The 13,134-nt window shown below is 55.5% G+C and overlaps 1 protein-coding gene across 2 annotated transcripts in view; it reads right to left on the reverse strand.

Annotated features, from left to right (window-relative positions):
• TRIM8 (tripartite motif containing 8) overlaps positions 1 to 13,134 on the reverse strand; it is a 53,603-nt gene that overhangs the window by 4,672 nt on the left and 35,797 nt on the right. Inside the window, exons 2-5 of one of the 2 annotated variants that reach the window (XM_054033960.1) lie at positions 4,776 to 4,874; positions 2,828 to 3,061; positions 1,515 to 1,546; positions 240 to 355 (exon numbers count right to left, since the gene is read on the reverse strand). In XM_054033960.1, coding sequence (XP_053889935.1) covers positions 240 to 355; positions 1,515 to 1,546; positions 2,828 to 3,061; positions 4,776 to 4,874 — 481 coding nt within the window. The remainder of the gene's footprint in view (positions 1 to 239; positions 356 to 1,514; positions 1,547 to 2,827; positions 3,062 to 4,775; positions 4,875 to 13,134) is intronic. The other variant, XM_054033961.1, reaches the window with a different exon arrangement.

Raw genomic sequence — 13,134 nt, forward strand, 5'->3', positions numbered from 1 at the left:
GCTGCCCTGTTTCCTTTGGTAACCCTGGACATGCAGAGCGATGGTTTGTCAGCACCATGCTGCAAAGAGCAGATGGACTCCAGCCCTGGGCTAACCCTGCTGACCTCAGAGCAATGACACTGGGGTGGGGTGGGGGGAGGGGAGATCCGGCTTCCTCTCTCCCTGGATGCCACCGGCCTCTCGATCTCAGGGCGCAGAGCGCTGCGTGACAAGGCCAATGGTTCAGAGGGACGCCTCACCTTCCAGCAGCTTCCTCAACTGCTTCTCCTTCTTGGCGATCTCGTTCAGGAAGAGCTTGGAGTTGAGGTGGCCAATCTTGGGAGGCGGCAGGCTGCCGCCCGTGCAGTTCTGGGTCCTTTATGAACCGGCAAGGAAAGCAAAAGGACTCATGAAAAGCGTCGAGCTTCCCCTCTGCTCCCCTCATCCCCCCACGCTCTGCCCGGCTCCGATCTCTCCCCAAGCCTTTCCCAGAGGCTGACAGCTGCGGAACATCTGCAATTAGCTCCGTTTCAGCCAGGGACGGAAAGGCCTTTCCATCAGCCAGTCCTCTCCTGGGCGCCATTTCCCGGGGCTTTGGCCAGCCTAGTTTTAAAAGGGCCCCGTGGTGCGAATCCCCCAACCCCCATGCGCTATTTCCCTTAGGAGACGCCCCCATAGCCGGACGTGGCACAGGCAAGAAGTCGCTCCTGATATCCAGCCTGTGTTTCCTTTCCATTCAGCCCATTAGCCCCAGTTAGATCCCGGGTACCATCCGACACTGGCCCCCTCCCTTCTGGGGGTCTTATGCCCTGTGATCACGGCCCCCCATTCCCAGCTCTTTTAATCTCTCCTCCCAAATCAGTCCGTGGCTCTCCTCGGAGCTGCCCTTGGGCAGGAGGCGAATGTATCTGTTAGGGCCCTTCCCAGGCCTGGCCATGTCACAACTAGGGCATGGACTTCCTCCGGGTGCCCTGTGTGCATCTCTGCGGCCAGCAAGTAGGCAAGGACCATGCTGGAGAGACCAAGAGGTGCACCCTGCAGGGGTGGCGACCGCGAGTCCTCACAGTGCCGGTTGTTAGGCCCAGGGATGGATCCACTGAGCTAACAGGGCCACGTCTTGCACTCGCTCCCTTCTGATGAGGGTTCGCTCTTCTGGGAGAGCGTGTGACTTTTCTCCCCACCTTCCTTCCCATCCCAGATAACGGCTCCGGATCATACAACCACCACGCTTTCTAGTTCTACAGCGCTTCTCCTCTGAAGATCTCAAAGCACTCTACATATGGCAACGACTCAAACCTCCCAAACCCCTGGGGGGTACATTCTTAGCTCCATTTTTCAGAGAAGGGAAACTGAGGCACAAGGCAGGGAAGTGACTTGCCTAACATCACTCAGTGAGAGACGGGCCTAGAAGCCAGGTCGCGCGAGGCCTAGCCCTGTGTCTAAGCCACGCTCCGTAGCCCTGCAACACAGCCTGACAACGCCTCCGATCCCACCCTTGCTTGAGAACCTGAGTTGCCAAGAGACTGGCTTCTTACCTGTCCATTAAGATTTTCACGGACTTGGTATTCTACAAGGGAAAGGAGAAACCCCGGTCAGTGGCTGCTGTGTATCGTCTCAGCTGTGTCCCGATGCACCTCTCCCAGGACCTGCAGCACCCCTGCCCCATGCGCTCCAGGCCTGGCTCTCTCCTGAGCAGAGATCATGCCAAACTGCCGCGGGGGGCGTGAGATGCGGAGAAGTCACCCGCCAGGGGCTGGGATAGGACAGAGTCACCTGGCGCCGGTGTTACAGTTCAGGAGGAGACTCTCCAGGGATGAACGGCTAACGCAGCACTGCCCCGTCGTGCCCACCCTCCAGCTAGCTTCACCGCCACTCTCCAAAACAGCAGCCTTCAGATTCACCTCTGGGAAGGGATCTGGGGCCCTGGCCTTTCCCACTGGCTGTGTTTGCAACTGGCCCCAGCGCTCCCCTCTAGCAGGGTGTAAATTCCTGCTCATCAGCTGGATTCAGCCAGAGATTTTCCCAGCTTCCTTTAAAGCCTCTTTCCTAAGGAAGCCAGCACAGGCGGCAGGAGCTCAGGGGTTGATCATCCGCCTTAAAGGAGCAGAGCTGTCTGGGGCCTGCGAGCAGGCGATTACCACCAGAGGAGGGTTAGGTGAGGGGAGATACTGGCCCAGCCACTTCCCCACCCCAGCTTCGAGGCCGGGAAGGGCCCCTTGATCAGTCGGAATCCACCCGGGGAGCGAGGTGAGGCAGAGGGATCGAGCCGTTTCGTGCACCAGCTCAATTGGGGTTTGGGTGGGAGGCCCACCCAGGCACAGGAAGGTGGGAGATCCCGAGGGTCCCCCTTTTCTGTTTAGAGATGATCCACTCGGGCAGGGCCAACCGCTGCCAGCCTACCCCAGGAGAAACCAGCTAATCCACAGCAAGGATGGAGGTGCGTCCCGGCTCACAGCCGAACACACGGGCCGGTGGGCTGGAAAAGCTACTCTGGCCACCGGGAGACTGGGGCCAAAATTAGACTCTTGGGAGGAGCCAATCCTGCCTTGTCCCCTGCCCAGAAGCCCCCTCCCCTATGGCGCTCCACCTCCTCTGCCAGGCTGGGAGATGGGGGTATCGCCAGCGTGGGGAGAATCACGAGGTGACTCCGCTCCCAGCCCATCACTAAACTCGAGTGTCTTTGTTCTGGGGGCACGATGGGAGGGGGTATGCTCAGGCCAGGGATCCTGACAAAGGAGTTGCTGCCCCAAGAGGTCCCCCATCCCTCCCCTACTTCATTAGAATCCGGCCCGTTATCCCCTGGGCTCCCCCTCTGCCCTCCCATGGCCAGTGGTCCCCCTCTCGGCACCTTCATGAAGTTGATGTCCTCGGTCTTGTCGAACATGACCTGGACGGAGCTGAGCAGTTTCTTGGCCTCCTGCATGCGCTCGTTGAGGTGCAGCACCTGGGCCGCGTTCTCGTTGCAGAACTTGGCCTGGGCCTTTTCCAGGATCTCCATGGTCTTGCGCAGGTCCTCGTCCAGGAGCTGGTGCATCTTCTCGTACTGCAGGCGCACCTCGTCCTTCAGCTGGCTCACCTTCTCCTGCCGGGGGGGAGGAGAGAGCGCCCAGGGTCAGCGCCCGCCACGCCCGCTCGCCGCAGAGCCCCGCCCACCGCCCTCGGGGAGGGAGGGACGGGGACAGGGCCTGCTAGTGCTGTGCCGACATCCCCGGCCTGCCCCGCCGCTCCCCCTTGACAGGCCAGCCCTTCGCCTTTGCCTCAGCCCATTGACCAAGATATTCAGGGCTGTGGAGGTATTTACAAGAGGGAACAGCGTGGCCCTGAGGGTCAGGATGCCTGGGTTCCATTCCTGGCTCGGGGAAGCGGGGGGAGCTGAGGAGTGATCACAGTGGATTAATCAGTGTCGCCCACCCAGGCCTAGCTTCTAACAACCCAGAGAACAGCCTTTCCCTGCCCTCTGCCCTACCCTGCACTAACTCCATCCAGAAGCCAACGCGACCTGCAGCCGCAGGCCTCGGTGCACTGCCTCTGCCGTGCCTGGGAAGGGCCATGATGGGTGGAGGAGCAGTTCCAGGGCCGTCTGCCAGCCGGACCGTCCCTGGCCGTGCAGCTGAGCAGCCTGGGAACCGCAGAGGTCCCAGGGCGGCTGTGGAGGCTCATGGCCTCTGCTGGGATATCGAATTCCCTCCAGATCCAAGCAGGGCGCCGGGGGTGTATGGGGGCTCAACTCCGCCCCCGAGCAGCCAACTCCACCAGCGAGGGGAGCTGCCTCCAGGGCCCGTTCAGGCCTTGAATCCTCAGCCGAGCCTGCCCGCCGAGGGGCCAGATCCCTCCACGCTCACTGGCTTGAGACACCCCCCCGTCAGTTTCACCCGGAGCCAGCGAGCTAGAGCTGAAAGGCTCCACGTGCCCCCTACCCTGCCTGAGCCCCCCGGGGGGGTGACCTGCCATGCCGTGGGGCCATAAAGAGGAGGGGGACGGAAAATATTAACCTCGGTCTCCGAAGTCTCCCCTCTCCTGTGGATTTCGGCGCTTCCCCCCGACGTCCCTATATAAGGATCTCGCACCTCTGGGTCCCTTGCCCTGCCCAGAGAGGCGTTGGCATCCAGCTTGGCTTGGAGTGTATTAAGATAGTTCCCTCCCGCACCCCCCAATGCTCCCCCATGCTCCTTCCTCTTCCATGGCCCCGGGGGAGAGCAGTGAGAACCCTCAATAGCCTGATGGAGCTGGGGGCAGGCAGAGGGGCTGTGTGGAGCCGCAACGAAAAGCTCTTGTACCAAATGACTTTCCCCCACTTCCCCAACCAGGGCTGCCTGGCTGGCACCTGAGGAACGAGGCACAGAGAGACAAACCCAGCCCCGGCTGCATCCCAGCCCCCCAGCGTCTGAGCAGGGCGCCCCCTCCTCCCCGGAGAGGGCAGCCCCACATCAGCCCCTTTGCTCCCCACACCCTCGCTTAGCCCCAGCTTCACTTGGGGGTCCATTCTGGGCCCAGACTCCCCTAACGAATCCGGATGGCCAGCAGCTCCGGGAGACCTCCCACCAGCATCGGGCCCCTGCTGGATCCTCAAGCAACGCAGCTCTGCCCCGGCCCCGAGCAGAGAGTTAACTCCATGCCGGCTGGACCTCCGTGCCCCTAACCCCAGCATGCCCAGCACCTCAAGCCGCAGCCGCCTCGAGGACGGAAGGCGATGCCCGGGCAGCCCCCGGCACGGGAGGACTGGCTCGTGCCCTGCTGCCGCGCGACACCCTGCCTTGGTCGAAGGGTGCGGGCACGAGGGAGGGAAAAGCACCAGCTACCTCGACCAGCCGCTTGTCCGACTCCAGCTTGTAGAGCTGCTCCTCGATGTCCTGCTCCCGCTCCTCCAGGCGGTCCTGCTGCTTCATCAGCATCTTCTGCAAGAGAGCAGGGGGCGAGCGGCCGTTAGGTGAGCCGCAGGGCACGCGAGGGAGGAGAGACGCAAGCGGGATCGGCGTTACACAACATCAGCGGGGCGGCTGAGGGGGCATCCCGGCTACCGGGTCAACCGTTCAGGGGTCTGAAATTCCCCAGAGCCACCTGATCTACGAGGTCCCATCCCAAGCACCCCTCCCCAGCTAGCAGGCAGCATCCATCCCTGATTCGCAGCCTCTCTAGTGCCAGGCTTTTTGGGGGTAGCAATGACGATGGGGAGGGTCTTACAGAGCGAGAGAGACATCCCCGCCTCCTCCCTCACGGGGGACTTTATATTGGTTCTTTCTTGGTGGCTTTCGTGAGCTGATAAGGAAACTCCTCTAGGCTGAAAGCCTGTTTGTGCGTGGAAACCACCTCGGAACAGGTTTGAAAGGTCAGCGTTCCCTCTCCACGCAGCGGGCCTGGCCACTGTGGGGTCTGACCCGTTTCTGTTTAGGGCCCTGCGTTTCGGCTCCCCGCTACGAGCGACACTGCCCAGCCCTGTCACAGGGACAATGACCATCACAATTACCCAACGGGCCGGTACTGACTGGGTTTGGCGGGGCAGACACTCTGGCACCCCAGCAGGAGGAGATCTGGGGTTCCGGCTGGCCTGGAGGAAACAGCACACCTTTAGAAACTGAGGGAGGAGCTGCTGGCTCCACTCACAGCTGCCTCCACTGAATACGCAAAGATATCTATCCACTGTCCCTCCCAGACCTTCAGAGAACCATAGGGCTGTACTGTATTCCTGGGGTCTCCCGTACGAGTCCCCTTTGCCACAGCCGCTTCCTATAGGACCACCAGGTCTGGTTACGAACAAGTGTTGACGCAATCGGAAGGGGCTACCAAGAGTAATAATGTAAACAAGACGAATAGAGAAAAAAGTGCATCCCATCTGCTCCCCATCCATTCTCCTCCCTCTGTCCCGTGTAGCCCCACTTCCCCATTATTCAGGGACAGGGTTTGTGTCTAAGCAACCAAGTAAAGAACCCAGGGAATAATAATACTGGCAATAAATTTAACAGGCTGGCTGAGCATGTTGTAGTCCTCTCTAATGGCTGGTAAGGATAAGAGCCTACTACACCAGCAACTAACTGAGTTACTCCTTTAGCTCTAGAGATAGAAGCTGATGCATAGGGACCGAAGTTTGCAAGTTCAATCCCCACTCATAACTCCCGGTACAGGGTGTTACATATACGTGGATCTTACTACTACTAAGTTACACTTCTAGAGGCCTTTCCCTACATGAGAGGATCCCAAAGTGCTGTGGAAAAGAAAGGTTACTCTCATTCGATACACTAGGAACCGAGGCAAAGAGAGATGTCCAAGGTCACAAAGCGAATCAGTGGAAGAGTTGGGAACAAGTGCCAGATCTCGACCTCCAGTCCAAATCCCTATATTCCCCGACTCTTTCAGGGGTGATGACAGAAGGAACTATTTATAGTATCGCCTCGCTGATCTGAGTGAAATGTGCAGTGTATAGGAACAAGGCAGTATCCCTTTTAATAGCTTGTGAGCCCTCTAGTGACGCTCACTGGGTTCTATGCTGTAGACACTGCCAGAAACTAGTCAGACCAGCCGTGTGTCTGTCCCTAGGCCTCACGTGTTCATGTATATTTAGTAAACATGGTTATTTGGGACCTAACTGTGCCCCTGCGGTTCCTTCGCATTGTTTCTGTTGTGTAAAGAGCGAAAGACACAACAAGATGGGCGATACGAAGGTAATGCAGATAAAGAGCGCTTCAGATGCGTCCCAAAAGATGGGAGAAGGTGACCTCATTTCTGAAACACGTGTTTTTTGGATAATAAAGATTCAGCCTAAACCAAGCTTGCGAAATCCGACTCCCACCACAAGGAGGTTTTTTGGCTGGGGGAGTGAAATATCATGAGATGTTTTCTAGGCTGATCACTGTCAAGGTGGAATCTGGGGCTGGGCTGGTACATTTTCCCATTGATTAAAAAGGGGGTTTCAGGTTCCTCCAGCGAGAGAGGAAGCTCTGGCAGGTTCCCCCCCGACGGCAGCCCCGCAAGCAACTTCTATTTTCTAACCGGGGGAACCTTGTTCTGGGAAGAGGACAGTGTATTTTCCAGCTTCAGCCAGATGGAAGAGACATACACGCACACGCCCTAAAAGACAGAATAAATTAGAAATCCAAAAATGGCTACAACCATATGAGTCATCCGCTAAACAGCTTGGCTCGGCGGCCCGGCATCCCTGCCAGAAGGCAAGCGAAGAGCCACTGGTATAAGATCAGCGCCGGGCAACTCCAGTTGCTACGTCAGGGGCGCCCTGCCCATAACACACACACACACACACACACACACACACACACACACACACACACACACACACACACACACACACACACACACACACACACACACACTTCTCAGACGTTTGCCCTTAATTCTTCCTGCATTAATCCCATCAGAAAAAGCCGCTGGGCTCCTAACCGTTAATGACCGAGGCAGAAGGGAGGGGTCGTTGGGAAACGAACCGGTTGGACACGGCACAGCAACGGGGACATGGAGGGAAATGGCAGCAAAGACCAATTTTGAGGGGATTATTGCTAATATAAACCAGCACTCGGGGATTTATAATCAAGTAATTAATTCCTGGTCTAAGCAGGGGGAGGGAAAGCGGGAGAGAGGCGGTGGACGGAGCTGCCTCGATTAATTGCACCACAGGGAGAGGCTGAAGCCTTCAACTTAATTCGTAAGCAAGAATTTGGAGCCTCCTCGTTTCTTGTTTTTCTGAAGGTCTGGGGCACCTGCAGCCTCATTAACACTTGGATAAGTCAAGCACTAGTAGACGAGTGGGCCCTCTTGGGTTTCTTCGCCTCCAGCCTCGGTCCCTTCAAGAGATACTGATGGGTCAAACTGGCCCCGAATCTCAGCACTGGATCAAACCAGCATCCCCCAGTGGGTCTGTACGCAGCCCCCACTCTGCTCTCCATGAGGACCTGAGGGGGAAACTGACTCGCAGCACTAGTGGGCCTGACTACATGCGCAATGAACAGGAAGAAGGTGGGGTGTGCACGTCAGGAACAGCAGAAGCACCCTAAAAGTGTGGGGGGGGTGCCCCCCTTCACCACCCCTTCTCCCTGAGCCCCCGCTCCCCATTCCCCCTCGAGGCCCTACCCTGCCCCTTCTCTTCCCCACCTGCCCCTTTCCCCAAGGCCCTGCCCCCAGCCTCTTTCCCCCAAGAACCTCCCTGCTCGTTCCTCTCCACCCCCTGACCCTATCGCTTACTCTTATGGCTTTGCCCTTCCCATTTTAAAAGTGGGGAGAACATGGCTCCCTGGTCCCCCCCATTCTGGTGCCCCTGGTGTGTGTGTGTCTCTAGGTGGTTGTAAGAAACTGGTGTTGGAGGTTGTGGATGTACACACACACACACACACTTACAGCATTATTAATATTTATATTGCAGTAGCACTGATTGGCCACCAGGGAGAGCAGGGCCCTGCTGTGTTAGGTGCTGTACATACGCAGAGAGTGCCCCTGCCCTGAAGAACTCACCATCTCAACAGACAAGGCCACGTGGGAAGGGAAGCGGAGGTACAGGGAGGGGACGTGACCTGTTTACGGTCACACGTGTCAGTGGTGGAGCTGGGAACAGAGCCCCAGTCCCCTGACAGTGCGATACCCCATCCACTGGGCTTCACTGCCCCCCTCATCACTCCCCTCTACTGGCTGGAATAAGAACCTGCCCCCTTCTGTGTCATAGGCCTTTAAAAAGCCCAAGTACAATTACTAACCACACAGGAGGCAACAGGAAGATTTGAGGCATATTAATCCTGGCTCCCCAGTCTAGCAGTGTCCGCGATCCAGTCCACCACTGCTCAGTCTGGGCCAGACCTCTCCCTCCTTCTGCAAGCCACAGAACCATGCAGCTATGGAGCCTGCCAGTGCCCGTTCCTTGGAGCCTGCATTGAGTGGTTTTTAAGGCCCGGCTTGACAAAGCCCTGGCTGGGATGATTTAGTTGGGGATTGGTCCTGCTTTGAGCAGGGGTTGGACTAGATACCTCCTGAGGTCCTGTCCAACCCTGAGATTCTAGGATTCTATGAGTGCAGCTTGGCCAGACCCAGGGTAAAGCCCCCTAGGTCTGGACAGGTGGACCAGTTAGCTGTGACCTATCCCAAGAGCACGTGCGTTTAAACACGTAGCGACTTTGGAGCAGAGCCCCGGTGAAGGCTTGCTCAGGAGTCGGGGTCACTATTCTGGATGGAAAGGCCTATAAGGCTCTTTACAGTCCGGAAGGCAACAGCTGGCGTTTCCCCACATGGAATCCAACGACCACTGACTGATGGGAAAGTTACACGCTGCAGCTCAGTCCTTTAGCCGCGTTAACTCGAGCTGTATTCTGCATTGCACAAGGCACAGACAGATCCCCGCTCAGCCTCCCTGCTTGGACTCATTCACACTGTCCCAAAGAGCGCCACCGACCAGCGTCACCCACATTTTCTCTGCCGCCCCATGGGACTCCAAGACTTCCAAGAAAATAGCTCCATCCTGACCCTTGCTTACTGCCAGCCACATCGATGGCTCCCACTCCACACCCAGAACAAGCGCCGGACTATTGGGAAGAACTGGGAATCGCCATGAAAGGAGATGGGCGTTTCCAGCAGGGTCAATGTCAAAGCTGGAATGCATGTGGGCATTTCTCTCCTAAACAACGCGGCCCGCTTGGAGCGGCATATCTCACTCACAGCGGACGACGGGCTGTCTGATTCCCCCAGTCCCATGCCAAGCAATGTTTGCCGCTGACATAAGCCAACAATCTTCATCAACTGCAAGATCTGTCCAAAGGACCCTGCTGATTTTTGTGGGTCACTTCTTCCCTGATGACTGGCTCCTGGTTCTCCTCAATCAACACGCAGGGACCCAGCCCGAGAGCTGGCCCCCTCTGCATCTGCTCACAAGGTTACCTCACCGCTTGAAAAGATTTCTTTGCCTTTGGAATACGCTTGGGAAGTCAGGTCTAACCACGAATCACCACTGTCCAAGCCAGGAGTTGACAAACTTTGCCACGTCCCCAGCTTCCCCTCAGAGGAAAAAAATCACTTCTCAGGGGCTTCCCAGAAAGCCGAGCGCTTCATGAAACCTCTACAAAAAGCCACTACAGCCTCTGCAGCAGAAAGGCAGCCGTGGAAACAGGAGCAACGCAAGCTTCTCTGGAACGCTAAAGAACCCCCAGGACGGTCTCCGGCACAGCTCCTGCTCGCAGGCCCGCTCCAATCCTTGGCCTCCAGCTGCACACCATGTAACCTCGGCCGTTCCCACGGCCGGCCCGATCAAAAGCCTTTCGTGAGGCCACCATGCCAGCCTGCCGGAGCAAGGAAGGAAGTGGACGGCCCCATTCAATTCTCCTTCCGTGGCCCATTCTGTAACAAGACATGCATCACGCTGCAAAGAACTCAGACGTGACACCCAGCCTCTAGCCACGCAGCAAGAGGAATATGTTGTTGAGGGGGACATCTCTCCACAACCAGAGCCCCTAACACCGACGACTCCTGAGAGTCCAGAACCCTGTAGATCTCCGTGGTGACCGATCAATGCGGCGTGGTCATCGACTCTGTGGGGACAGTAGGAATTTTTTTTTTTTTTTAAATATAAAAGTAGTGGGTGAAACCTCGGCTCCATGGAACTCAATGGGAGCTTTGCCACTGGTGTCAATACATCTAGGTTCCTAGCAAGGAGTAGTTAAACCAGAGTTCAGTCATCTGATTGCTGGGGAGTTTAAATGTGGGAGGGGTGCAGCGCCGTCAGCAATCCAGTCCAGGAAGGCTCACCCAGACCTTGTGCAGCACAGGTTGGGTTTCTCACGCTGCAGGCAACTGACCCATGACGCTCCGGGGGCTGTGTCCGCTCAGCAACCTCGATGCAGAATCCCCTTCGCATTCCCCGCTCCTGAGCCCTGGTTCTTCTCCCACACTCCAGCTCCATCGTAAATGCCCACACACATCCTGCAGCAGGTCCCCCCAGAGCCTGCAGGAAAAGTTCCCGCTGACCTCAACGGGACTCTACATCCCACCATGAGAACAGCGCCTGGAGCAGGTCTACCGGCTCACAGCTGTTAGCGCTGCGCAGCAATGCAAAAGATCTGGGTTCGATTCTCGGCCCAAGCCTCTGGAAAGGCCAGACCAACACACTCTGTGTCTCTCCTGTCCTGTGACAGCTTATTTAACCCCTATCTATCTATACCTCCTTTCAACCCTTCCATGTAGTGCTGCCAACTCTCGTGATTCCATTACAAGCCCCACAATATGTGGTGTTTCATCTTAAAGCCCCAGCTCCTGGAATCCTGTGATTACATGAGAATCACTGCTCGCTTGCTTGCTTGAAGTTCCCAGGCCTCACTGGTGCAGAGAAAAGCTGGAAAATGTGTCATAAGTATGATCTAAAGACTCAGACACCAGAAGACCAATAAAAGAACCTGACATTTATGACAGTTTGATACAGCTCATGATTCAGAAGCCAATCTCTGATTTTGGGGGTCCTGACTCATGATTTTGAATGCTTGAGGGTACAATGGGATAAGAGGTATTTGCACCCACTGCAACTAGTTCCAATAATAAAAAAATATAGGCAGAAACCACCCCTTGCTGTATTGATGAGAGCACTTTCCTTTCTCTGTAATATGGACTGAGTTCTTTAGGTATATTTAGGTATGGGGGGTGGGAGAGATAGCTCAGTGGTTTGAGCATTGGCCTGCTAAACCCAGGGTTGTAAGCTCAATCCTTGAGGGGTCCACTTAGGAATCTGGGGCAAAATCAGTACTTGGTCCTGCTAATGAAGGTAGGGGGCTGGACTTGATGACCTTCCAAGATCCCTTCCAGTTCTAGGAGATAGGATATCTCCATTAATAAGAATATTTTTGAAAAGGAAAATATATCCCTTCCCTCTCCCCCGACTTCCTCCCAAACAGGTATTTCTGAATTCGGGAACTACCTCCTCCCCCCAGCTCAGCAGAGTTCACCACTTAAGGAGTGATCCTCCCACCCCCCAAGATTTGCAGCAAAGTCTCACAGTTCATGCGGACTTTCCTGTTGGGATAACCTGAGCCCCTTTGCATCTGTTTGATGTCTGGATATCTGTTTGCATTTCCCAGAGTCTAAGAAACCTTATGCCCTCTCTCTGAGAAATGGGACGGTGCAACCATTTGCTGGGATGGCAGCTGATCAATTTATTCCATTTAAAAAACAAAAACAAAAAAAAAAACAACCCTTATCCTTAAAAAGCAATTAAAAAAACCCCAGTTTACACTGCTCCACAACATGAATTTTGAGGAACAAAAAGTACAAAAGATTAATAATCTTCATTTTATTTTCTTTTTGTGTCAGGGTAGAGAGGTGGGGTTTTGTTTTGTTTTAAATTTAAGCCTTCCCCTGTGGTGTTGTGAACCCAAGTACAAGGACATGAAGCTAGTAGCCTATGAAAACCAAAAGTGAAACTGACCAGAAACACTGAGAGAAACTGACTGGTCCAGTTTCACTGCTCCAGCCAAATGAAACGCAAAAAGAGAATCAACCGCATCAATGGTGAAAAGCAGATCTGTTTGTTTAGACTCTTTGAGGCTTAGTAATTCCCGGTGCGGTCAGTAACACAGGGAAGGATTCTTATTTTATATGCAAATTTTGACAGTGTCTTATTAATAAATAACGTTACTAGCCCCAGAAATCCCCACAAGTAAGGAGATGCTGCCCCAACACTTAACACAGTCTCTTCTATAGTCCAACGTGGCAAGGGCCGAGTCCTGCAAGGTGCTGGAGGAGTTGGGGGCTGAGCACATAGGAAGCAGGGCACTCAGCACCTGGCAGGACTGGCCCCCACTGTGTTGAGTCTATTGTCCACGCCGTACATAGTTACCACGGCAGTAACTGGTTCCTTAGCAGCCGGTGATACATTGGTTCACAGACGGAAAGCGGAAGCGGTTCCAGCAGCAGAGCACAATGGATTTCTGAATGGAGGGAAATACTGTTTTACTTCCTCAGAGCAGCCTGCCAGTGGGGATCCCAAATGAATCGGAGCCTGGGCTGAGCGGACGTACTCCAACCCCCAGCAGCACAGCACTCCCCGCCTGCCTGTTCTATTATCGGCACATATCATTTCCCGCCCCCAAAAAGTAGCTGTAAGGTTAGCTTGATAGTGGTGACTTAGAATCATAGAATGTCAGGCTTGGAAGGGACCTCAGGAGGTATCTAGTCCAACCCCCGGCT

Source organism: Malaclemys terrapin, chromosome 7, assembly GCF_027887155.1.
Source record: "Malaclemys terrapin pileata isolate rMalTer1 chromosome 7, rMalTer1.hap1, whole genome shotgun sequence".
In the NCBI taxonomy this organism is placed as follows: Eukaryota; Metazoa; Chordata; order Testudines; family Emydidae; genus Malaclemys; species Malaclemys terrapin.